At 46.7% G+C, this 27,932-nt stretch overlaps 1 protein-coding gene across 5 annotated transcripts in view; it reads right to left on the bottom strand.

Moving 5' to 3' along the window:
* Positions 1-27,932, bottom strand: part of glra2 (glycine receptor, alpha 2) — a 233,635-nt gene that overhangs the window by 50,341 nt on the left and 155,362 nt on the right. For all 5 annotated transcript variants that reach the window (XM_038802489.1, XM_038802490.1, XM_038802492.1 and 2 more), the window contains one exon: positions 3,926-4,075. In XM_038802489.1, coding sequence (XP_038658417.1) covers positions 3,926-4,075 — 150 coding nt within the window. The remainder of the gene's footprint in view (positions 1-3,925; positions 4,076-27,932) is intronic.

Here is a 27,932-nt window from a genome sequence, read left to right as displayed (position 1 = left end):
TTGAACATACTGAATGACCTCTGTTCTGTATGCTGAGGAGAGTCCCTACACTGTGTTGTGTTATTTCTGTTTTTGCTGCAATAAATATTCCTCATTTTACTTTACGTGTCCAACCCTCCATATAAAGCTGTCTTCTGTGAGGAAGGAACTGAGAGAATTTGAGACGAGAGAGTTCCACTTCTCTATTTTAATGGCCTAACAGAAGAAGGCTACAAAATGAAGTCCTCAGCTGATATCCAATTTACCGCTACATAGGTTCTGCTTCTTCAACTTGCGTGCTCAGGGAATGGAGTTAATTTCACTTTTATCCATTAAGAAGCATTATAAATTGCTCGGTCATTTCTAACTAAGAAAATGTCTCCACGGACACCGGCAAGCAGAGCTAAAACTCCTCACAATTCCTACCACATGAGTAATTTCATATAAAGTGCAATCTAAAACTGTATTTCAATGCATTCCAGCCAGCTTCCACACATTAGCTGCAATATTTTTAAAGCACAGTTTTGAATAGGTATTGATTTAAAAAGAAAATTCATTCAGGTGACGTGGGCTTTGCCGGTTAGGCCAGCATTTGTTCCCATCCTTAATTGCCCTTGGGATGGTGGTGGTGAGCTGCCTTCTTGATCTGCTGCAGTCCATGTGGTGTAGGTACACCCACAGTGCTGTTAGGGAGGGAGTTCCAGTATTTTCACCCAGCGACAGTGATGGAACGGTGATATAGTTCCAAGGCAGGATGGTGAGGGATTTGGAGGGGAGCTTGCTACCAATAATTATCAATCAAAAATGTTTTGAAGCAACCGATTTGTTACATTTGAAAATCTGTGACAAACTGCATGATTTCTAATGGCAGTAAGTGGCTCTGAACCACAGGTAGCAGATTAAATATTTCACATGCTGGTCTTCAAAAATAAATTATTTTGGAAGCCATTTACACAGTAACGCTGATATGCAACATTCAGAATTTGGAAGTGACGTGGTTACTGCAAACTTTGGACTGCTGTATTTTTTTTTAAGTGCACTTAGGAGCAGTATCTGTGAGATATATTGCAGTGCTCTGTCACTGGTACAATCAAAGGTACTTATAGGCATTTGAGCTTTCCTTCTTCACAACACGTTTAGAAAAGGTCTATCAGAGGAAATGATCGCCAGACATAAAAAATGGGTCGAGATATATGAGGGTAGAAATTGGAACACACTGCATCTGTCTTCTGTGTTAAAAATGACAAATTTCACAGAGCTACATCAGATGCTCCCACAGCTACCTGAAGGATGTTCGACATGTGCGATTTTTCAAACGTTACTGGTGGTTGTCTCTGTGGTAAGTCCTTTGCAGATGTTAATGTGCTTCTTGCCAGAGTATTGGTGCTACAGCATTGATATGTTATCTCCAACTCTGCTGGAATCACTGGCTCACTGAATTTATCCTTATCCTCACAACTTGCTAACAGGACATAGGGGTGGGGAAGGGCCATGCGGTTTAGTCACTTGCATTTCTCAAATCAACTCAAGATATATTTCAAACGTTAACAATAAATTAGAAGAAAAATGGTCAAAAGCAATGGAACTAAAATTGAGAAAGCAAATTACTCAAATTCACAACGTTTCTGATAGGATAACAGATAATCCTATTATTTTAGATTTGTATTTTTGTTTACATAGTTATGGTGAAATGAATAAGTCTGCTTGAACTAAGTAATAAAGAGAAAGGACTTGGGCAGCAAAATTCAATAGACCCCAAAACGGGCATTGGAATCTTGATGCACAATTGATCCATGCCCATTGATTCGATGCAGGCTGAGAACTTAGAATCCCTACAGTGCAGAAGGAGGCCATTCGGCCCATTGAGTCTGCACCGGCCCTTGGAAAGAGCACCCTACTTAAGCCTACACCTCCACCATATTCCCGTAACCCAGTAATCCCATCTAACCTATTGGACACTAAGGGACAATTTAGCATGGCCAATCAACCTGACCTGCATGTCTTTGGCCTGTGGGAAGAAACTGGTGCACTTGGAGGAAACCCACGCAGACACGGGGAAAAAGTGCAAACTCCACACAGTCGCCCAAGGCCGGAATTGAAACGGGTCCCTGGAGCTGTGAGGCTGTAGTGCTTCAAAGCAGGTCAGATTTATGCTGCCTGTTCATGACCATGAGAATGAAGCTAGTGTTAATCACACTACTGAGCAGCTGTTTGACTCAACAGGAAGCCCAAGAGTGGGTGAGGTTAGCTCCAGTTAAATATAGCCTGGGTTATGTGCAATAGGTGCTGGAAGTCAACCTACAATTGATTCTGACTTGGGAATGGCACAAGAATGCCACACCATGAGATAGAGCAGGATTCAAGGTTGAGGGTGTGCAGAGGAGAGATGGCGTCTATCCAGCCTACCAAACAATCCTCCAGACATGCTGATGAGGCAGTGGGAGCCATGGAGGATAGATATGTCTGCATGTTCTTAACTCATGGAGTGGACATTGCTCACCATCATTGGAGCAGCCATTGCTGAGGCGGGCTGAAGCCATAAGAAGAGGAAGGATGAACAATCAGAGGTTGTGGTCAATATCGGTACCAATGACATAGGTAGAATGAGGTATGAGATCCTGCAACAGACATATTTTAGGGAGCTAGGAAAGAGACTATTGCAAGCAGGCCCTCAAAGGTGGTAATCTCTGGATTACTTCAGTCCCGTGTACTAGTAACGAAATAGGAGTATTGAGCAGACAAATGCGTGGATGGAGAGATTCAGCATTTCATGCATTGAAATCAGTTCCAGAGGAGGTGAGACCAGTACAATCTGGACAGGTTACATGTCAACAGAGTTAGGGCCTTTCAGTTTGCCTGTGTAGCTGGAGAGTGGTTAGATGAACTTGGCAAGTGGGTGAGTACCTGGATGTAACATTATAAAGGAGAAACAAAATGGACTTGGGAGAGACAGATTTCACTTGAGAAAGAAATACCTAGGCATTAGGTGGGGTCAGAATAAGAGGGAATGCAATAAGATCTACACAAGATCATAAGACAGAGGAACAGAAGAAGGTCATTCGGCCCATCAAAACTGCCCCACCATTCAGTGAGATCATGACTGGTTTACAATTAATATTATAGAACATACAGTGCAGAAGGATTCACAATATATGCTGGCCCAGACAGCGACAGCCACATCCCATGACAGAATAAAATATCACTCCCGTCCTTCTTTCATTCTTTCCCTATCTTTCCTGAGCTGTGTGCATCCAGGAAAATTTAGTACCCAATCTTGCTCTTTTATGAACCAGGTCTCCATTATCGACAAAAAATTCCCATGTGGTTTTCTATGCCTGCAACTCACTGATCTTATTCATCATGCTTTGTGCTTTTACATAATAGGGGCAGCACGGTAGCACAAGTTATTAGCACTGTGGCTTCACAGCGCCAGGGTCCCAGGTTCAATTCCCCGCTGGGTCACTGTCTGTGCGGAGTCTGCACGTTCTCCCCGTGTCTGCGTGGGTTTCCTCCGGGTGCTCCGGTTTCCTCCCACAGTCCAAAGGCGTGCAGGTTAGGTGGATTGGCCATGATAAATTGCCCTTAGTGACCAAAAAAGGTTAGGAGGGTTTATTGGGTTACGGGGATAGGGTGGAAGTGAGGACTCAAGTGGGTCGGTGCAGACGTGATGGGCCAAATGGCCTCCTTCTGCACTGTATGTTCTATGTCTATGATCCACACAATTCACTGCATATTTCCACACACTACTCTGAACCAGCAATGCTAAATCATAAAACTTTTCCCTCCAATGCCTTATCAATCTCTCAAAAACGCCTCCAAATGGGTCATGCACAATGAAGTACGAATACCTGAAAGGCAGAGACTGTTGCTGAAGTAGCTTGAAGATGAACAGTATAATTTGGATGTGGAGTATTCATTATCCCCTTTTACAGTGCTCCTTATTTACCTTATTTTGTCTTCTTTGTCTTCTTCTCAGGCGCAAAAATTCTTTGTGCTGGCGTGATACAAAGTTTACAGCAGCATATTCCAACAAGGCAGAAAACACGAAGAGGAGACAAACTGCCATCCAAATATCAATAGCTTTGACGTACGAAACCTGGATGAAACATAAGAACGTTTTAGGAAAGGGTAATATCAGCAATTGATTTTACAATTTTTTCCTGAAATCAATCCATCCATTCCAATTTAAGATTTCGGCATTATCCTGTTTATTTGGGAATGGATGATAGGAGCAAATGGGACCATTTCTTACGCACTTTGAAATGAAATGAGAAGAGCAGCCATCAATTGACGTCATTAAGTATTTATTATTACTAGTTTCTGTCTATGAGACTTGAGCCACGCATGGAGTCACATGTTTCTCAGAGCACTAAAATATTAGTGTGTCCAAGCTATAACCCTGAACCATGGTCATAACAAGAAATAGTATTGGGCAGGCTGATAACCAGGGGTGGGTGGGTGGGGGGGGGGGTCATATAGGGCTTAAATTCATCAGCACCAAAAACCATCTGGGACGCCTGTGGAATGGGCCTAGGAACTTTTGAATTGAGAGGTTCACAAACCATCTTCAATTTGTCCTCTGGCCTCACCATCAAAATTGCAGCGAGCTGTGGCCACCATCCATTGCCCTAATGCAGGGCGCTGACCGTAGGCCCTTGGAATTTGATGAGCTCAGAAAGGTGGGGGTTGGTGGCATATGTTAATCAGGAGGTCAGAAAGCATAGGCCTGTAGTGGCTGCAGTATTAATTAGGAGCTTTTCTTGTCCACCTCCTGGCTCCACATTGACGCAATTGGAAAGGAGTCTTTCCCGCCAGCAAGATTTTCCGGTCCCATCGAAGTTGGCCCTCCTGCAGAAAGTTCCCCGGCAGCGGGACGGGCGAGCCAGGGAAAGTGTCATAGACATCTGCAGGACCAGAACCTCCCACCAGCGGTCAATGACAAGCGGCCTTCACCTTGGAAAACATGTCTCCAGAATTCGCCCTTGGCAAGACCGGAAGATCCCGCCAGTGATACGGGATGGAATATCCCACCTACAGCTGCAACCTGTTTTCCCACAGTCCCCAGTAGTTTTTTTCAATAGTTACTGATTAAGTTACTGGAGAGAGCCTGAAAAGATAGCATATTTTTTAACTTTTCACCAGTTTTGGGGATGGATTCAGAAACTAGCCTTATTTCAAATGACCACCTAAATTAAAATGTCCTGAGCACATCTAGAAGTCAGGTTCAGGCCTTCCTAGTGCAACTTATCACTGCTGCAACCATTTTATAAATGGGAACAACAATTATGAATTTAGATATTAAATCTGTCGGGAAAGAGTGTTCGATTGATCTCAATCGGTTTGTCAACAAGCATGATCATTCCATGATTTAAACTCTTTTGATGGTGGTCAGAAAACCAGATGGACATGGCTCAAAATGGTTGAATTCCCAGAAGGGTCATTCCATGACCCGGCCATCCCAGTGGGCAGTGGTATCTGCAAGAAGCATCGGATTGTCGAATTACTTGTGATATCCACGCCCGCTGTTAACACTGCACTAGGGGCACTAAATACAAAACTACACCATCGTAACCATTGGTATTATACAATTGGGCATTTTTTCCTCCAGACTTTCAATATTCAGCGCCATTAATACACGCTTAGCTCCTGCTTGCTTAACACATGTTTTTTTGTGATGCTTCATCAATCTGAATCTTAAAAGAAAGTCCAAGGTATTTACCAGTTTTACATTGACAGAAGAAATAAAATTTAGCAGCCGATAATATGTGAACGAGCTGTTACTTTTCCTGGATTATATATTAGATAACACAACTCTATATGCTGGCCAATATCTGAGATTATGTAGCAGTCCGTTGTATATTCTAGAGCGAGTGTTATTCATTATAATTCACATAATATAGGTTTTTGTAACTTCTGTTTACTTTTATCAATAGCAATCAGTCATGGAGACTCTTTCTGCCGTGCAAGTAGTCTCCAGTGCAAATGGCATTGCACTGTACACATTCAGTAGCTTCTAAAATTCCTCAACTAAGACACTCTCTGTGAAATAGAACTCCCAAGAAAGACCTCTCAAGCTGGTATCTGCTCAGGAGCATCCACAGAGCTTTCAGCTGGCAATGGGTCAGATCCCTGAGAATCAGTAAAGCCTTTCCATCTAAATTGCCTGAAAATATAGACAGTCATTAGAACAATCAATCCTTCTTAAATTTGAAAGACCCTAATGTATTATGAATTCTAAATGAGAAAGATGTATGTGCAGCAAGGTACAGAGGAATTCAATGCAAATGGCTAAAGGAGAGTTTGACCAACATCAATAACCTGGATATATTGTGTAATTCTGTGCACCACGTGTGACTAATGGAGGATTTTAATAGGTTTACTAAATGTCAAAACAATTTAAGGGTTAAAAGCCTAGGGTTATAGTGTGTTTGACTGCAGTGGTCATGTTTTTTAAAAGGATTTTGTTTCGTAAAGGTCTAGTAACTTTGAGGAAACAGTAGGTGAAATTGACCAGAGGAATGTGGATTGGCTGGGGAAGTCCCTGGGGAGTTAATGTGATTTTGCAGCCTGCAGAGAATCTTTGTTTTACAGCTTTGGGATATTAAATCATTGCTGGGTGGAGGCCGGGAATGCAGAGTGGCAGTGAGTTTTGGAGAAATTTCGGGAGAGAAAACAGCTGAATTCTGATCTGCCTAACCCAAAGCCCACAATTCTCCCAAAATAGGATAGTTATAAAATAATAATAACATGTAAAGCAGAGCAGTCTTGCCTGGAGACAAGGAAGAGCTCAAAAATGTCAGGTGAACCAGCTTTTTGAAGATATTCAGCCAGAGTCTGAATGGGTTCTATCAGGAGCCAAATCTGTTTTATAAAACAAGAATTACTCTATGCCATGCTGATTTTCAGATAGATTGAAAGCTGTATGTTTGTTTTCTTGTTGTTTAATGTACAATTCAGTAGTAGTATTAACGGATAATTGTAGATCATTCTTTTTGGGTGTGAAGTTTAAAAGTTTAATACTGTATTAACAACAAGGTTCTGTTTTAGAAATACCAAAGCACTATTGTTTAATGCAAAAACTCCTCCAGCAAATAATTCCTTCTACACAGCCTTAAAAGTAAACTACAATATTGGGGTTTCAGTCCAGTATCCTAGCAACTGTTGGGGTATATCCTAGGATCATAATACACTGACGGTTGAAACATTCTGAAGCATCTGAGGCACACCAGCAAAATGGTGGCAAGCCAGACAGGTAGATTACTGACTTTTGCTGTTCTTTCTCCAACAGAGGGAGAAAATATATACAAGAAGGAGATTAGATATGAAGCTAAGGTGGAGATAGTATGGAAACTGAGGGATGTCTCAAAGGCCAAATGGACTGCAGTTGCTGATCCTTCCAGGAAAAAAGAAAAGTTTGTACTTAGAGAGCGCCTTGCATGCCCACAGGATGTCCCAAAGCACTTGACAGTCAATTACATTCTTTTGAAGTATAATTAATGTGGGAAGTACAATAGTTAATTTGTGCTCAGCAAGACTTCATAAAGAACAAATTGATAATGATCAGATCATCTGCTCAGTGATTTTTATTGAAGGACAAACATGGGCTAACCCAATGCTGATACCCCTCCCCCTCTTCAAAATAGTGTCATAAGATTTTTTGAATCCACCTGAGTGGGTAAACAGAACCGACGGTTTCACCAACTGATGGCACCTCCAATAGTGCAGCACTCCTGCATTACTGAGCTGGACTGTCAGCCTTGATTCTTGCGCTCAATTCCAGAGGACCTAATCTGAGGTAAAGGCCAAAACGGAGCAGGTAAAGCACTGGATTTTACACATGGATGCAGGTAGGGGTAGATTTTTGTGTTCACCATGTGGACAGCAGTCTCGTGCAGCAGATCACCTGAATCATGTAAAACTTGCCTGATTTCAGTCCATTGATTCCAGGCAGTAAGGATGAAAGAAATTAGCAGCTATTTTTTCAACTTTCAAAACTGAGCCTCACAACATCAGAAACAAAAAAAGAAGCATTGGCTGTCTAAAATTCAACTCCCAGAGGTTTACCTCCTGTTACTGAAGTTCTTTGTATTGTTTTCCTGTTGTGCAGTAATACACGAGTATCACCAGCAAAAATAAGCCACAGCCTCTCAATGATTTGATATCAGGATTATTTTGATTCTTTCTCCCCAAAAAAGAGTGTGAGTGGCATCTGACAGACATTTTGTTTAGATGAGCAGAAGGAGGTGTCACGAATGTTGTGGAAGGTGCTAATTGAATATGATTCATTCGGTAATACAGTTTTGAAACACACCTCAGTAATCTTTGGGTTGTTTGGTTCAACATTACCCCCCATAAATGGACTTCTTAGGCGGGATTCTCCGACCCCCCATCGGGTCGGAGAATCGCTGGGGGCCGGCATCAATCCCGCCCCCGCCGTGTCCCGAATTCTCCGCCACCAGAGATTCAGCGGGGGTGGGAATCGCGCCGCGCCGGTCAGGCCCTCCCGGCGATTCTCCGGCCCGCGATGGGCCGAAGTCTCTCCCGTCTGCGGGAATCAAAACACGAACCTGACCAGCGGGACTGGTGGCGCGGGCGGGCTCCGGGGTCCTGGGGGGCACGCGGGGAGATCTGGCCCCGGGGGGGGTGCCCCCATGGTGGCCTAGCCCACGATTGGGACCCACCGTTCGGCGGGCGGGCCTGCGCCGTGGGGGCACTCTTTTCCTTCTGCCTTCACCATGGCGGAGGCTGAAGTGACCCCCTCCCCTGCGCATGCGCCGGGATGACGTCAGAAGCCGCTGATGCTCCGGCGCATGCGCGGACTTACGCCGGCTGGTGAAGTCCTTTCGGCCCCGGCTGGCGTGGAGCCAAAGGCCGTCCACGCCAGCCGGCGGAGCACCAACCACTCCAGTGCGGGCCTAGCCCTTCAATGTGAGGGCTTGGCCCCTAAAGGTGTGGAGACCTCCGCACCTTTGGGGCGGCCCAACGCCGGAGTGGTTCACGCCACTCCATCACGCCGGGATCCCCGCCCAGCCGGGTAGGGGAGAATCCCGGCTCAAAGCTCCTATGATCTGGAGTGCACTTATTTCTGTTCAACATTTAGATAAAAAACATGATGATACAGGCTTTGTAATAGGTAATCCTAGCTAATAAAGATGATATCATTATGTAATACATATATATATATATATATATATACATATATTACTGGACTTATTAAATACAGGAGATAATCATAAAACTGAGTATATTTAACTTCAGTTTTTGTGCTAATGCTTAGTTCTACAGAGGTGGATCCATGCCGGACTCTGGGTTGTGCTATACTACAAGACTGAGATTTCTTTTTGCTTCAGTGACACGTAATATTACAGAACTATTTGCTTTGTTTATACAACAACCCTATCGGCTCAGATAATAGATAGATTTCTGATCGTCTTCAGTCCAACACTGCATTCTGTACAATGTAAAAAATACACTATATTGTGTATTAACAGGTCTTTTTTTCATTAAAATCTAGACAGAACATGAAAATGCTAAGAGCAGAATTCATTTAAAGTAATGAAAATATGATGGTTCCTTCATTTTAATTGCCTACCTTCTCAAATGACTTGATTATCTTCAATAATTCTATAATTTAAAGCAGCTCATTATAACATTTCTCAATAACCCAAGATGGCTGGGGAACTGGAAATCTGCTGCAATCTTCTCCGTGATAATTCTTTTGAAGTGTTTTAATGAAAAACTGCAGGGAAGGTTTAGCAATATAAATTTATACGTGTTCAAGCAGTTACCTCACATCTTTAAAGTTAAAACTCAAATTTAAACTTAACCGGAGTACAGAGATGAAGAACTACACTGCCCTCCTTCCAGCTTTCGATCCATTGTTTACATCTAGCCAAAACCGATGTAAGGAAGACTACATATGTTGAAATCGTAACACAGTAACTTGTGGGAGTTCACCAACAACTCAACACATCCCTCAGCTTTGCATCACCATTTGAAAGATCATGTGGGGCTGAATTATCCACCATCGGGATTCTCCAGCAGCCCGGGTGTTTCCTGATGGCGCAGGACTGCCCCACAATGGGAAACCCCATTTACCTGCCGGCAAAACGGAGAATCCCGATGGCGTGCTGAATCAGAAATTTGGTGTGGCGGGACGGAGAAACCCACCCTCTAAAATAGTTTATCTGAGCCTTATGCAGTGGTAGATATCCACATAGAATCATAGAATCACTGTAATGCTGAAGGAGGCTGTTCGGCCCATCAAGTTTGCACCGACCCTCTGAAAGAGCACTCAACCTAGGCCCACGCCTCCACCCTATCCCCATAACCCAATAACTCCATGTAACCTGTTGGACTCTAAGGAAAAATTTAGCATGGCCAATCCACTTAACCTGCATATCTGTGGACTTTGGGAGGGACTTGTCTTTGGTTATGGTCAACAGATTCTGCAGTGAGAATGCAAGGGGGGCTTTACTTTAAGATAGGTTTGCTCGATGCTAATATTTGGCAATTAAACTGAAATACCAGTTCAAGTCCAATATTGACATCCTTCACGTTGATGGCTATGACAGCAGCCTTGAAATATTTTCTAAGTTTGCTCGGCTTTTTAATCTAATGACAGCTGTCCCATGTCTCTGAATATATGCAGTCATCAGACAACTTGTGCCCAGGGATTCTCCAGCTTCTAATCTGTGCTCAGACGGTAAATACAATTTATTATAAGTATAGAGCGTTCTTTCAACAGCAATCTTCTGCGTTCTTCCCAAAAGCACTTCTTCACACTCCTATATGATTTCACATCACTTTAGGGGCTTTGAAATGACTGAGAAGCACCTGGTGACGTAATGGGCTGGCTGCTGCAGAATGAACAAGAAACCATTTATTGTAGACAGGTTTCAATTCCATTTTTGTATAGATGTGACCATGAATTAGGACAATTTTCAAAAAATATGGATTTTGCTTCCTCTTCCCTAGAATATTCATTCACCATCTGATCTTTATCTGTAGGCCTCTGCATGAAAATTATATTGTTAAAAATTGACATAATACAAGAATACAATGCTTCTACAATGATAAATGTGTTGCTATTGGTAACAATGTAGACAGACTGAAGTTGCTCCAGTTATTGTTCAGCTGCCTGCACTTCTCACGAATACGATATGAACAGTGTAAGCAATTAAAAATTGTTTTGCATTTGACTAATCAGAATCTTTAATCCTGAAACAAAAAACTGATCTGCGAATGGGGGGGGAGGGTTCAATTGTATGGAGATGGATGGAGAATTAGAAAATCCAATTTAAAGGAGACAGTAGAAGTGCAGATTAATTATGAGGACTTTAAACTAGGAGCAAAGGGTTCAGGAGAGGTTAGTAAAGTTTCCAGATGTAATAGAACAGAGAGTACAGAAGGTGGCAGGAATCTAACTTCAGGCAAAGCAAAATAGGTGAAAAATATGAGAATGGGGGTGTGGTCAATGCAGGACTGAGGGTGTTGTCCTAAATGCACGCAGTATACGGAACAAGGTAAATAAGTTTGTTGCGCACATTGAAATTGGCCGGTACGATATTGTGGGCATCACAGAGACGTGATAGGGCTGCCCTATCGATAGGACAGGCAGATGGTCAAAGGGGGCGGGGTTGCATTGTTCGTAAGCAATGAAATTAAATTGACAGCAAGTGGCGATGTAGGATCAGAAGGCATGGAATTGCTGTCGGTAGAGTTGAGGAATCACAAAGGTAAAAAGACCCTGATGGGAGTTATGTACAGGTCCCAAATAGTAGGCAGGATTTGGGGCCTAAAATAAATCAGGAGATAGAAAAGACATAAGAAAGGCAATATTACAGCGGGAGCATGTTCCACCTCCGGAAGAAAACTCCCTCCCACCACTCTGAACGGCAGCTCCCCAGTCTCCTATCTTGTCCTCTCGTCTGGATTGCAAACACCTCACTTTTACCTATTTTCAATTTGTATCCCGAAAACTAGCCAAATTCCCCAAAGATCCGCAGAATCTTCCCCATCCCCCGCCGAAAAGGTCGGAAACATATAGGAGCAGGTTGTCTGCGTATAGCGAGACCCTATGTTCCACGCCCCCCCCCCCCCCCCCCCCCCCCCGGACTATCCCTTTTCAGTCCTTTGATGCTCTTAGCACCATCGCCAGTGGCTCTATGGCCAAAGCAAACAACAGTGGGGAGAGAGGACATCCTTGCCTTGCCTTGACCCCTGGTGCAGTTTAAAGTAGTGCTTACGGAGTGGGAGGAAACCTAGATAGATGAGCGAAAGGGTAAGTGGGAAGATGAGCTGGCAGAGGATGTAGAGGCGGGTCTGTGGGCGGATGCTTTGAGCAGAGTCAACACGGTCTCATCATGTGCCAGGCTCAGCCTGACACAATTCAAGGTGGCTCACCGGGCTCACATGACGGTGGCCTGGACGAGCAAGTTTTCTGGGATAGAGGACAAGACGTGCAGGATGGCCAGCAAACCATATGTTTTGGGCATGCCCGAAGCTTAGGGGTTACTGGCATGGATTTGCGGATGTCATGTCCATGGTACTTAAAGCAAGGGTGGCGCCGAGTCCAGACATGGCGATCTTTGGAGTGTCGGAAGATCCGGGAGTCGAGCGGGCGAGAGAGGCTGGTTTTTTGGCCTTTGCCTCCTTGGTAGCTCGGAGACGGATATTGTTAGCGTGGAGGAACTCGAAACCCCCAAAATCAGAGGTCTGAGTTAGCGATATGGCTGGGTTTCTCAGACTTGAGAAAATTAAGTTCTCCCTGAGAGGGTCAATGTTCGGGTTCGTCCGGAGGTGGCAGCCGTTTATCGACTTCTTCGGGGAAATCTAAACTGTTAGCAGAGGCAATAAAAGGGATGGACAGGTACACTGGATAATAATCACTAGGCCACTGGAAAATGAGGGTGGAGAAGTAGTAATAGGAAACAAAGAAATGGCAGACAAACTGAATAGTTATGTTGCACCAGTCTTCACAGTGGAATCCAATACGACATGAGACACAGTACTCCCATTCACATTGATGTTTATTAGAAACACAGTGTAGAGTTCAACAGGATATACCCCCCCATACCCTCATAACCGAACAACCCATGAAGGGTACCCAGTATTTATTCGGGCTTGATTTGGCCAGCCCCGCAGTCACCGCCCTGACCCATGAGAAAGCAGTCCAGCACATGGTAGAAAATATTAAAGCAGCACAGCTCGCTGCAGCTGTTCGACTGGGCACTAAACGAAAGCAGAGTAAGGCCTGCTTTGATAAGACAGTACACCCGACAGAGTATACAGTCGGACAGCAAGTGATGATCACCTTATACAACCCCAGCTCATTTCTCTCCCCAGAATTTGCAGGATCCTAATCAATCTCGGACAAAGTAAGCCCCTCAGTTTATAAAGTCACATATCCAAACGGTAAATCAGGATGGTTCCATGTAAACCAGCCGAAGGTTTATGGAACGCAGTGCAGCCACTCGCACCACCTCTCATTGGCGATGGCAGACAACGAGCACCCGCCCACTGACAACCCAATCCCCCTTAACCCACCAGCAGCAGCACGCCCTTGACCCCGCCCCCAGGATCAAATTTCATACTGACGATTGATTCGGCTGCTAGCGACAGCGACAGCGCAACTGAAGCCCCTGAGAAACCCGAACAATGGACACACAGACCAGGTCCCAGTCACTACAGCCCCCAGAAACATCGACCAGGATATGTTCAGCCCCTTTGAGACAATTTATTTGCCCAAACCGGAACCTGACCCACCACCCGACAATAGCGACACCCCCCTTGCCCAGACAGCCCTATGGAACATGAAACAATGACACCATGTTAATTCCTGTCGCCTGACACGGAATGACAAAATGGACCCCACATCGGCACGCGCCACATTAGCGCGAAAACTCCACACGCGAGTTTGGAACCCGGGAGATGGTGATGACTCTGAGTCTGACTCCCACCATGGTAACCCCTTTGAGGCCTTTTTTCAGAATGGAACCTTGAGGTGTCCAGATGATGAGAGTCAGGAACTGATTGAGATTTACAGTGTCCTCTGCTCTGATGGAACCTGCCCACTTTTCTTGTTCAGTTTGTTTTTAAACGTACGTTTTCTCTTGTATGATTTCTGTGTCGGCCTCATGGACACTTTCTTGATACAGTCATAATTACTCTTCTGACGCCACATGGCATTTAAAGAAACAAGTTTGTTGGAACCCATATATTTCCAAATTCTTACCGCTCTTGGAAGGTCACTCAGGCAGTGGAGTAACGGCACTGATCCCCATCCTGCCTGAAGACCCCCTATATATTTGGTCAGCCAACCTCCGATAGTGGAGTAACAGCACTGATCACCACGCTACCCCGGGATTCCACCCATTCTTGCCCACACGCACTCCATTCGGAGAATTGTTTTCAAAACTTTTTTGCTGTTCTTTTTCATTCTTGTGGTTTAAAGAATGCATTTTGCCACAACTTTTGCCCCTTTCTGGCGACCCTTCGGTTGCTATTTCCCCCCACCTACTATTTACATGTCAGAAGCACTTGGTTGGAAAAATAAGTTTGCAGAGGACGGAGAAATTGTCCGCCCACTCAGCCCATCAAACACAGGCTGCGAGAGTGCTCGCACTGTGACACAGAACCTTTTCGGATGCCTTGTCTCCCAAATGGTTGGTTTATTTAAAAAATGAGCGAGTCACATATGGTGATGATTCTAAATGGGAAATTGACGATAAGGAGAAACAGACAGACAGACGAGATATTAAACAACAAGATAATAATAGATATTATGCTTGTTCCCCCAGGAAGGTACGAAGATACTTTCAGATGGAGAAAAGCCCGAACAAAATGAAGACGGACCTGATAATCTACATCATGATCGTCGCTGGAACAGTTGCACGTGTTACCTACCTCTACCTCCCTCAACACACAGGCCCCGAACACGACTACCCAACTCAACACCCCCAGCCCGGACACTAAACCACACATAGACTCAGCCACTGATACTCCCACATGGTGTGAGAATCTCATTAAATGGTACTCGCTGTCATACACAGTGAGAAGCCTTTCTAGTGATAGCCATATTGTGCAGCATCATCCAGACAATCAGATTGCGGAAATGGAGAAGGAGAGCCTCCTGTCTTCCAGTGTACACCTTTAGAACCCCTTTCCTCGGACTCCAGCAAACCCCACACTCTTTAATAAATTCCGCGATTGTTGTTTCGTCAATAACGCTTATTTTTCTGTATATGAATGTTAGTGATAAGAAGGAATGTGATGCTGCTATTGGATTTTTATATTGTAAGATAAGTTCTTTGATTGTTAAATAGCAGCATGAGTGTAGTCAAGTTAGAGACAGTTAGAGGTCCCTTTCTAAAAATTATTTATAAGGAGAATGGAATATAGGATTGAATGTTAAATGCCCCTTAGGAATTTTTAGATATGTGTTGTATTAGGGAAATTTAGGTAAATGTTTTTGACCCATACCCTTTGATTAAGGGTACCCGGCATTTCAGAGAACGGGAGAAGGCCCAGTATTGTGATCCTTCACGGTTCGCGTTGAGAACCAAGAGAACGGAGTGTTGTCATCTGGGATGGCGACTCACAACCAGGGACAGAGAAACCCGCAAAGCCTAGCAGGTAAAATGGACAAAGCAAGACTCAGGCAGGCTCAGAGCCTGAAATGTATATTTGCAAGCAAGTAGTCCAGACGGTATCAAAATTACGCTCAATTAGCATTTTGGTCCTGGTGCCCCAGCAACGTCCATCTCCAATCGCAGCACCACCAGAAGCAAGTCCAAGTTCAATGTTCGCTACCAGATGGAGGAGCCTAACTGAGGAGCATTTACTTCTCCGGACTTGATAGATCCAGAATCGGATAGCGGCCACTGTTCCTCTGCCCTCAGCTGAGTGCCTGAAGTGAGGGGCACAGGGCTAAATCGCTGGCTTTGAAAGCAGCACGGTTTGATTCCCGTAACAGCCTCCCTGAACAGGCGCCGGAATGTGACGACTAGGGGCTTTTCACAGTAACTTCATTTGAAGCCTACTCATGACAATAAGCGATTTTCATTTCAAGTAGGTGTAGTTAACTAGTAGTGTTTATGTTGCATGACTAATTGTGTGTAAATAAAGTACCCTTGACCTTAAACTAACTAACTGGTGTTTGGCTCTTTGATCGATAGCCGGTTGAACCTTGTGGTGGTATCATTTGATACCTGTCGACTCCGAGCATTAGAACATAGATATCAAAAGAAAGGCGGGTAAACTCACTGATTGCTATAATTGGAACAGAGCCACAGAAAAAGACAGGTAAAAGAAGCACAACAGCGGCGCGGGTAGGGGGGTCATTGACAAAGGCAACCCCCCCCCCCCCGCCCCCGCGATACTCTGCGCGCAACTGGCCGAATTCCCGACGGCGTGGTTCTGACCACGTATCGGCCATCAGAAACCTCCGTTGGCGGCAGCAGATGCCCTCATGGGGGGGCGGGGGGGATAGTTCATCGGGGGGGGCTCATGGATGACCAGGGGAGTGATCGGGGGGACTAATCCACGGGGTACGATCTCGGGGGGTGGGGGCGTACATTTTCCATGGCGGTCCACGGTGCAAGTCCGCCATGGAAAATGTCCGCCATCGGGGGGCGGACTCCCAACCGGAATGCAGGGCCCCATATCCGCAGCCAGAACTGTGAGAAGCACTCCAGAGCACTGCATGCCTCCTGCAGGAAGGGGAATCGCTCAGGACTTTCTTAAGGAAAGTCCAGAGTGAAATGCCAGCTTTTTGACATTGGCGTGGGGATATAGCCCCATTTTTGGAGAATCCAGCTCAGGGTGTGCCTTGAAATTTCACAAAGTAGGCATAAATATGTATGGAAAGTGCAAAAGCATATTATTGTCAAACTGTCACCACACCTGTCAAAGAGAACTGTCACACTATCAAGGCATTTAAAAGTCCTGGGGTGGGATTCTCCGTTGCCTGTCGCCGAAATCGTGTTTGCTGACTGGGCGGAGAATGGGCTCCAACGGCGAAATTGGGACTGGTGGTGGTTTGACGCCGGGCAGCCATGCTCCGCTCCCTCCGAAATGGCGTAATTATGACACGCGCCGCATGCAGTCACAATGTTGTTGGCGCCTCATCGACCGACCCACTCGCGATGCGCCAAGTTCCTGATGGCGCGGACCACGTATGGTCACACAAATCATGAACCCGGCTTGGCGGCTGCAGACAGTGTCCAGTGTTGCCACACTCGGCTGGGATCCGTGCCGCTGGCCGGGGGGCTTATGCGAGGGCTGGGGAACTGGTGGGGAACTGGTGGGGTGGCCAGGGGCGGCTGTAAGGTCATGAATGGCGACTTGAGTCTGCACTCGGCCGGCGCCAAATTGTACCGACCGACCGATGCTATTCTCCAACCGTTTTCAGCGCAGGTGGCGGGAGTTCCAGTTGGTGCTGGTGCTAGCCCTCACTGGTACCGGAATCGGTGGGAGTTAGCGCCGATTTCTTTGACATAAATTAATTCTCAGATCAAGCCGGTACTCAGCCACAGAAACGGACAATTCAGCCCCTGATCTTTACATCTTTGGAAGAAATTCTGGAGGATTTAAACCAATCATTGCTTGCTATTTCACACTGTGTCTGTGAGGGTTTCTATTACTGTATTAGAGTTTTATGATTGATTTCACAACCATCCAATATCAGTTTGATTGACAGCTACAAGTAGTTATCGACGTATTGAAGTGGGACTATGAATTACAATGCTAGTTGCTATAAAGGATTGTGTACTTCAATGAAATGTTAGAACAAATGAATGAGGAGCAGGAGGAGTCAGTTTAACCCCTCAAGCCTGCTCCTCCATTCAATATGATCATGACTGATCTAATCTCGGACTCAATTCCACTTTTCTGTCCATTCCCCATAATGCTTCAACCCATTACCAATGAAAGTCCATGTATCTCCTCCTTAAATTTACTTAATGTCCCCTCTTCCACTGCACTCTGGGGGAGTGAATTCCACAGATTCATGACACTTTTGAGAGTAGCAATTTCTTCTCATCTCTGTTTTAAATCTGCTACCCCTTATCCTAAAACTATGACTTCTCGTTTTAGATCGCCCCATAAGAGGAAACATCTGCTCTACGTTTACTTTGTCAATACCTTATATCATCTTGTGTACCTCAATTAGATCTCCTGTTATTCTTCTAAACTTGAGTGAATATTGGCCAAAAGTTCAATCTCTCTTCATAAAATAAACCCCTCATCTTTGAAATCAATATAATGAGCCTCCTCTGAACTTTGCCGAATGCAACTACATCCTTCCTCAAATAATGGGACCAAAATTGTATACCATACCCCAGGTACAGTCTCATCAATGCCTTGTACTGTTGCAGTAACACTTCCCTACTTTTATACTCTGTTCCTTTAGCTATAAATGGTAAATTCCATGTGCCTTTCTTATTCCCTGCAGTACCTGCATGTTAGTTTTCTGCAATGCATATTGCTTGCTTGTGATCGGGTTTATTTATCTGAAGGAATGTAAATGGAGTAAATGTTTTCAATGAACGAGAGTGTTTTTCAATATAATGATGTCTACAATAGAACTAAGAATGTTATTTTACAGAACATTATTTTATCTCATCCCTCCATGCGACCTTAGATAAGCCAATGAAATTCCATGTATCTCCTCTTTAAATTTACTTAATGTCCCAGCTTCCACCGCACTCTGGGGTTACTTGGGGAATGCTGGGTTATTTAGCATCATAGGTTGGCACTAAATTAGTATAGGGGCTGTTAAAGGCTGTGAGGGGTGGTTGGAAAGACATTGGTTGCCATATGGACCATAAAGGGCCACTGGGGTAGGCAGAGATGCATAGGTTGGCATCGGGGCTAGAAAGGGCATTGGGTGTGTTTGGAGGGGCACAGGTTAGCACAGGGGCTTTAAAGAGCCTTCATAGAATCCCTACAGTGCAGAAAGAGGCCATTTGGTCCATCGAGTCTGCACCAACCCTTAGAAAGAGCACCCTACCTATGCCTATGCTTCCACCCTATCCCCGTGACCTCGTAACCCCACCTAACCTTTTGGATATTAAGGGGCAATTAAGCATGGCCAATTCACCGAACCTGCGCATCCTTGGACTGTGGTAAGAAACCAGAGCACCCTGAGGAAACTCACACAGACACAATAATAATAATCTTTATTAGTGTCACAAGTTGGTTTACATTAACACTGCAATGAAGTTACTGTGAAAATCCCATGGTCGCCGCACCTTGGCACCTATTCAGGTACACAGAGGAAGAATTCAGAGTGTCCAATTCACCTAACAAGCACGGCTTTCGGGATTTGTGGGAGGAAACTAGAGCACCCAGAGGAAACCCACGCAGACACAGGGCAAAAGTGCAAACTCCCACCCAGACAGCCACCCGAGGTTGGAATTGAACCTGGGTCCCTGATGCTGTGAGGTAGCAGTGCTAACCGCTGTGCCACCTTGCCACCTTGGGGATAGATGAAAGGGAACATGTTGAAATGGGGGGTATGAGGAACCATGGGAGTTGTGTAGAGGCTTAGATTGGTATGGAGGGTATGAGAGATGATTGAAGTGGGTAGAAGGCATGAGAGGGCATGGTTTGGCATGGGAGGTGTGGGAGGGGGTGAGCAGCTGTGAGGAGTGAGGACTGGAAGGATCTTTCAGATTTTATTCTTCTTAAATTTTTGTACACAATGCCAGATCCCTGGGCCAGACCTTCACCCAGCCCACCTGCACACACGGTAGCCGCCTCACTTCTTCCAGGGATTTCTAATCCAGCTCACACCACCGGCTTCCCAAGCCAAAAATCGGCAGCACAGTGGTTAGCATTGTTGCTTCACTGTGCCAGGGATCGGGTTCGATTCCAACTTGAGTCACTGTCTGTGCGGAGTCTATATGTTCTCCCCGTGTCTGCGTGGGTTTCCTCCGGGTGCTCCAGTTTCCTCCCATAAGTCCCGACAGATGTGCTCGTTAGGTGAATTGGACATTCTGAATTCTCCCTCAGTGTACCTGAACAGGCACCATAATGTGGCGACTAGGGGCATTTCACAGTAACTTCATTGCAATGTTAATGTAAGCCTACTTGTACTAATAAAGATTATTATTGTTAAATCTGACATCTGGGCAGCCATTTTTAATGTTCGGGTTCATGGAACAGGGAATTCACCCGACTCTGCTTGCCCAACCTGGGAGCGAAAATCCAGGCCTGAGTTCTGCAGAGATTTTTTGATTTCAAAATATGACCTTATTTTAAGTTCAAATAGCAAATGGACTGCTATCAGGAGCCGAGCTTTCCACAGGACTGCTGCATTATTGATAAGAATGGCAAAAATGGAGTGTTTGGAGAGTTCAGAATCTGTTGCTTAGTAACCTGCTGCAGACCTGAACAAGCCGTTGGATTATGTGCCCAGAATGTCTCATAAAGTGTTTTCCTCGATCATCCCATGAATCTTGCTGCACGGGAGTAGAATGAGGTGACTGAGCCAGCAGTCTTTTAGTTGGCTGACAATCGATCAGCTTTAATTTTTCTCACTGGTAGCCTCATAACTCAGGACATCTCAAAACCTATGTAATAAACTTATTGATCACATAATCCGCAACCACTCTAAAATCCCTCCTGCCACCATTTGTCTCCTGTTAGGCAAGCTTAGCCGGAACTCCGGCTATTTGTTGCGTTTTTAAGAAATGCCCTTGAAGATAATGATAATACAATTGTCACTGTTCATGGCTGTTAAAAAATTACATTCTCAACTGAGTATCCTTATGAGAGTAGAGCAGTGGATTCTGTACAGAAAGTAAGAACCTTCCCCACTGACCCACAACTGAGCCATCCGTGAATCAAACATCAGCAGGGAAATTCCGATTTGTGGGGAATGTTAGGGAGATAATATTTACTCCAATGTCAGAGCTGACAACTTTCACACATCAGAATCTTTAAGAGAAAGAAACGGAAAGAAAACAGTAAGCAGCAGTAGGAATGTGCACAGTCATTTTTTTTTCCAAATACGTGATAAGAAAGCTAAGCAGAGAGTGGGAGGAGACTGTCTCCTCTTGCTCACTTGTAAAGAAGCCCTAGGTAGTTAAATAGCATTTACCGTAGCTTCACTCCACAGCACAATAAAGAACACACTTGGCAGCTTATTCAATTGCAAAACTGCCGCGGTCAAGTGCTTGATTGCAAGTGATCTCAGGAAATGCTTACAACATTCATTTGTCCCATTTATCTTTTCATTTATGGTGCAAAATGTTCTCCCCTCTTGAAGATGCCGGCTGATTTTCCCAATCCTGCAGCCCCTATTCCACGCACCTTACCCAGGAATACCCAGAGCATCGGCGAGGAAATTAAAATTGAGTCAGGATCACATTCTGAGGCACAGCTTCACAGATGCAGACACCACCAGGTACCAATTGTTGAAGTAAACTTTCTCAGGGCTAGACCCACATAGTTACTGCTAGAAAAGGAGGGAACGGAGCACCATAGCCAAAGTCGGGCGGGTGGGGGTGACTTTGAGCCCTCTCTCTCTGTTCATGAGAAATTCGAAGCGGGCTCAAAACCCGCAGAGTGATAAACGTTATTCTCTCCGGCGCAATTAGCTTTTGGAATCTTACCACCCCCCGCCCCCCCCCGTCTCGCCAGTGATGTAGTGTGAATCGCATAGCACAAACCAGGTGGTTTAATTTTAATACTTTAGCATGTAATTGGCGGGAACTCTCTCCAGAACTTCCCCCCCCTCATGGAATCTTGACCCGGCGTGACATCGCCCCAGGGTGATTTACATCAAGTTTGGCCAGGCATGAGGCAGTCGAGGGGATCCCTCCAGGGGCACAGAGGTACAGTAACACAGAGAGTAGCACTGTTGCTTCACAGCTCCAGGGTCCCGGGTTCGATTCCCGGCTTAGATCACTGTCTGTGCGGAGTCCGCACGTTCTCCCTGTGTCTGTGTGGGTTTCCTCTGGGTGCTCCAGTTTCCTCCCACAAGACCTGAGAGACGTGTTTGGTAAGGTGAATTGGACATTCTGAATTCTCCTGTGTACCCAAACAAGCCGGAATGAGGCGACTCGGGGCTTTTCACAGTGACTTCATTGCAGTGTTAATGTAAGCCTATTTGTGACAATAAAGATTATTATTAAGATAAGCATAGCCCCCAGAAGGTTAGTGGGACATGGGACAGGCAGTGCCGAACATAAGAATCCTCACTTCCTTCGAGAAGTATGTGACTGGCGTGACCGAGGACAGAGCGATCACCCACGTGTAGGCTGGCGGATGCTGCAGAGGAGAGGATCCACCGGACCCCACTCAGAGGACCTGTCAAATGTGAGTTGTTACTGCCATATTGACTAACCCATCCCTCCCACTGACCCTCCCATTCTCCCACAGGTCCTCCAGCTGACGGCGCAGGCCCATCACGGGTGGCCCCCTCTCCAGCCTCCCAGGAGAACACCTTGGAGGATCAGCTGTCATCCCCACCCTACACCAGTGCAGATACACACACCTTGGTGAGAAACATACTGGACAGGCTTCTGGGGCACAATCTGGTGAGCACCACACAGTTACTGATGGACATCAGGTGGAGGAAGGAATCCCCAGGCGAGACAGCAGTGGGATCCCAGGGCCCAACTGAGTCCCAGCCTGACGCTGAGCCTCTGGTACAGAGTTACGCGGAGCTGATGGAGATGTTAGGGTGCGGTCAGGACATTCAGAGGAAGATGTCAGTGACACTCCAGCAGGTCCGTAGCTGATTGGAAGAGTTCTAGTGGCTATGGGCACTGGAGATGTTGTGGGCAATGTGTGACACTGAGACCAACACTGCTCGGGTGGCGCCCGCAGTGGAGAGCCTGGTGCACGATGTCAGCGCCATTAGTAAAGGTGACCAAGGCATGGTGCAGTCGTGTCAGCCATGACCGAGGGTCTCGACAGAATGTCCGACTCGCTGGGGGATGTTACCAAGTACCAGGCTGATCTTGATGAGTTTCTGCGGGACCTGTCCCGCTCTCAGATGGTAATGGCTGAGGCGCTGCGGAGCTTGTCCCAGTCGCAGGTGGGCATTGCCGAGGCACTGCGGAGCACGGCCCAATCACTGAGGAGCATCGCCAGGACTGGCAGAGCCAGATGATGCAGGGGCAGCCGGGGCTCGAACCAGCTGCCTCTCAGTCCCAAAATGAACCCAAGGACCTTATGGGCACCAACCGAGTTCCACCCCTTTGGTGAGGCTGCATCTTGGGGTCAGCACAAGGGACAGGGCAGCAAGGTTGTGCATGTGCCACCGAAAAGTGCGCCCAGGCTCTGCGGCCCCAGAGCCTCCAGATGATGCCCACCAGGGGCATCGAAGGCCACGAGATGAGGTAAGCAGCTGGCTGCCTCCACCTCTGATATGCATCATTAGCACACACCTAGACATAACGGTAGAGCTAGGAAGGCCAAGTACATGGAGGATCACAGGGGGCACCGGGGGAGGGGTGGGGTAGGTAGGGGGTGAGGGGGAGGGGGGGGCACCATCGGGAGAGTGGGGAATTGTATTTCATATTAAACACCCTTGTGCACAACCAGTATGATGCTCTGTCGCTTTCATCCGCAATGTGGGCCGATCCGAACCCTTGGCCCATCTCTCCAGGCATCTCCCCCTACCTTGGGCACACCGCGTGCAGATGATGGGTGTGAGTGAGCATTCAGCAGACAGACAGGGGTCAGACTATGGCATCGATTGAGGAACACTGGCGTTCAGCTCTCTGCGGGCTATTATCACCCCCCTACCCTCAACAGTGACCTGCTGACAGTGATGTGACACGACCCCAGGAAGGTGGGAAATGGGGTTGGGGTTTGGGTAATGTAGCGATGATGGACCAGGCCACGTCCTGTGTGAATCAGATGAATATGAAGGCATCTCTAGCCCTCCAGGCTTGCCGGACCTTTGGCCGCCTGTCCTGCAGCCTCCTGGTGGTCCTCTGGTTCCTCCTTTATCCCCAAGAGCCAGCCACCCATCCTTGGGTGCTCCTCGAAGAGGTCGGGGATGACGACGGCCCAGGATCTAGCTTTTGTGGAAACTCCCCAGGAAGCGTGCGCACACCATTTCTGTTAATGTAGGATACTCCCAGATGGTCCGGTGAGTGCAGGGCACCATGCATGCCATCCGCTACCCCCTGGATCTGGGACACCCTGACAATGGCAGAGAAATCTGTTGCCCGAGTATCCTGTTGCGTTTGGTCCATGCTAAAGTTGATGTAGTTTTCCACCCGGGCAAACAGGGCACCCGTGTCCTGTCAAATGCACCTGTGGGCTGTGGCCTGTGGGATGCCACACAGGTCCCCACTCGAGCCGTGGAGGGATCCTGAGGTGGAAAGGTTCAAGGTGTGGCGACCTTGACGGCCATCTCCATGTGGTGCCAAGTCCGCGGGAACGTGGCACAGATGCCACATAGTCTCCTGTGACAATATGTGTATTGTAAGAACAATGAAGGGTTAACGATTTACTATAACTACATCCAACCACTAGATGGCGATCAAGCGCATACATGTGGATTACGTGATACTCTTGATTCGGGGAGAAGGTTGTTAGGTGAGATAGAGGATAGTCATGTTATCAGGAGCTCTGTAGTTCAAATCATAGTTTTAGTCAATCTGTAATCTTTTATATCTTAGCAAGCAAGTCAAAGCTATTTAATTGTGGGCGGCATGTGGCGCAGTGGTTAGTACTGGGACTGCGGTGCTAAGGACCTGGGTTCGAATCCCGGCCCTGGGTCTCTGTCCATGTGGAGTTTGCACATTCTCCCCATGTATGCTTGGGTTTCACTCCCACAACCCAAAAGATGTGCAGGTTAGGTGGATTGGCCACGCTAAATTGCCCCTTAATTGGAAATAAAAATAATTGGGTACTGTAAATAAAAAAAACTATTTAATTGTAGAGTAAATAAATTAGCTTTGTTCAATACATCGCTTGATGGTCTTTGTGAAACACTACACTTCAAAGCCATTCTCATTCAGAAAGCAAAGAACATCACATCTCCTTGTTGAGGCGCAGTGTCCTGAGACACAAGCTGTCTGTCATGTGTTTGGATGACAAGTGACACCTGTACACCCTGGGAAAAAATGAAATAAAAATCGCTTCAAGTGAAGTTACCACATTCACCACATTCTGGTGCCTGTTTGGGGAGGCTAGTACAGGAAGTGAACTGTGCTGTTGGTCTGCTTTCAAAGTCAGTGATTTTGCCCTGTGCTAAACCAGCCTCTAGGGACGTTGCAGGACTCTCCCTCTGGGACGCTCCCTGGCCTGATGTGTGGAAGGGTCCTCAGGGTGTGGGGCAGGGTTCAGCACATGGTCCACCACCTCAAATATCTGCTGATGCTGCTGCTGGCATCGCCTCCGGCGCCTGGCCAAGCAGCAGCACCACTAGGGCAAGTTCTGCTGGGTCTGAAATCCATGGCGTAACGTTCAATATCTGGACGGCATTGGGAGAGGGTGTTAGACTGACAAACAGCGGTGGCTCCTAACCCGGGACCCTCCATTCCTCCATTGATCCCCCATACCCCGCCCCAGCCAGAATGCCCTGCCAATGCACTCCCGGCCCCAGCAGGTTCCCCTCACTGGACTCCAGACCCTGTACCCAGGTCACCTGCATATAACATCACCTTGACCGTGTGCTGATCCCTTCCCCATGGTACTGACTCACCCTCCAGCCGTGGACATGTTCCCAGAGCTGTGTCCCATCCCCTGGTGTTCGGACGTTGGCTGTTTTGTGCATAGTGTTGCCTCCCGCAGTGTTCAAGCACAGTGTCCAGGCATCAAGGTTCGATTGGAATGCTAGGCAATGACTCCCACATGCTACATGGCCCGCCCACCCATGGGAATCCACTGGGGTTGTGTGAAGTGCTCACTTAACCATGATGACCAATTTCCTATTCTCAATAGCCTTCAGCTGCACCTCCAGGCAGTCGTTGAGGGTTCGGTGGGGCAGACAGGCAGGGACAAGGGTTGCCTCCGGAACAGATCACATGATCCAGGGATTGGCATGGTGGTGCCATGCACCATTGCCGCCACCCGCCCCCCCCCCCCACCACCCTCCCATGGCTGCCCACCCTGCAGAGGGTCCCCACCCCCAGCTGGGGTTCCCACCCCGCCCCACCTAGCCAAGGGTCCCCCACCTCCGCCGAGAAAAGGGGCAGCAAGCCCAGCGCTCACGGGCTCTTTGCCTGTGAGGAAAGATGGAGCCCTTCCGTCAGGTTCACATTTTAAAAAAGGAGTACTAATCAGTGAGAGTGTTAACACTTGCTGGGGTGGTCGATAAATGGGGGAGACCATTGGTGGCTCCCATTAATTGTCTGGGAATAGTGCTTACGTGGTGATAATTGGTTTCTCGCCAGGCTACGGTGAGTTCTCGATTTTGCCTATGGGAGCAGGCTGGTTGCATCGCAAACTCTTTGGTGCCCGGCTCATTTCTCGTTTTCAGCCTCTCCCTCTAGTCATCGGCCTTGTTTCACTCGAGCAAGAGCGCAACAAGTCGGAGAATCGAGCTCTGTATCTCCTAACATTAGTCACCATTTTGTTTTTATTCTCGTTTGCCCTCTATACAGATAAAGCAATACTTTAAAAAAATTATGAACTATTTCTTGTTAATTTTAGAAAAATCATTTACTAATTTTCATCTTTGTCTCTGGTGATATGCCTGTGAATAATATTGCATCCACTCAGCTATGCGACCTCCCACCAATAGGTGGCATCAGACATCAGTTTACAAACGAGGTGATCACGGTATACACATTGGAGACCATTAAAATAAAGCTGAAGCATAACGGTTGGAGCACTCGCAAAACAGTTACTAAAACTGTTCTTCAATACCTTCAGTCATCCAGAAGCTCCGCAGCATGGAATGCTGAATAAAAGTTCTGCAGCAAGACTTGCTGCTGACTTTGAAATTGGTTGACTCCTATGTGTACACATAATTCCATGTGCAATGTTGTATTTTACAGGAGAAGTGATTGCCAATGACACAAACTTCGAAGATGAGTACATTGATGAATCCTATGAAGACTATGTAGACAATGAAATAAGCAAAGGTCTGCATAATGAGCCGGAGCTGGACGAATATGAAATGCTAGTGAAGCTGTTTCGCGGAGGAGATGCCGAACTCACTGAGGGAGCCTGTGCACCGCTACATTGGTGGTTTGGTGGGAATGACGAGATGAACACCACACCTGTGCCAGACCTTGAGCGGTGTGAATACTCTGAGGTGGCGCACGTAGAAATGGACAGCAAGTTTGCAGCAGCAGACACCACAGACGAAACTGATGTAGCTCCGAACCAACTGAAAACAGACAATATTGTACCAATTCTGGAGAAACTAGCTCCAGAAGCAAAAGTGGAATCATCAAAGCCCCATGAAGAAGTTCTGGTAGTGGACCCTCCGAGACATGAGGCCATGCCACTGGAGGGGCAGTTCGAAGAGCAAACGACAGCGTCCGTATGCAGTTCCACGGGTACAGGTGATACATACATCATAATCCATGACAGGGATGAACCATGGCCTGCATCCACATGCATTCCACGATGACAGTTGATACTGAATCTGGGTGCAGTTCCATGGCATACATACTATCACACGATGAGGATGCGTCCCCACCTGGGCTATCTGAAAAAGATGAGGGGCTGGATTCTCCGCACGCCGAAAAGCATGGAATCGAGACCGGTGCCTTTTTCTCGATTCTCCGGGTCCCAAAAAGCAACATAAACGAGGAGTAAGCCGCGCCGCGTATCCCCCACCTGTGGCCATTGCTTGATGTTCGCCCAGCTATTCTCCACCCCTGACCGGCCGAAATCCCGACGGTATATTTCTAATATAGTCCCAGCCATTCGGGAAACCCGCGAGGTGGCTGTGGACTCAATCCATGGCCGCCATGGTTGGGGGCGGGCTGATCGGAGGGCAAGGGGTCTCATACGGGACCAGGGTATTT

Source organism: Scyliorhinus canicula, chromosome 7 (genome assembly GCF_902713615.1).
Source record: "Scyliorhinus canicula chromosome 7, sScyCan1.1, whole genome shotgun sequence".
In the NCBI taxonomy this organism is placed as follows: Eukaryota; Metazoa; Chordata; class Chondrichthyes; order Carcharhiniformes; family Scyliorhinidae; genus Scyliorhinus; species Scyliorhinus canicula.
The sequence above is the reverse complement of the archived record's forward strand: the minus strand, read 5'-3'. Positions and strand labels throughout refer to the sequence as shown.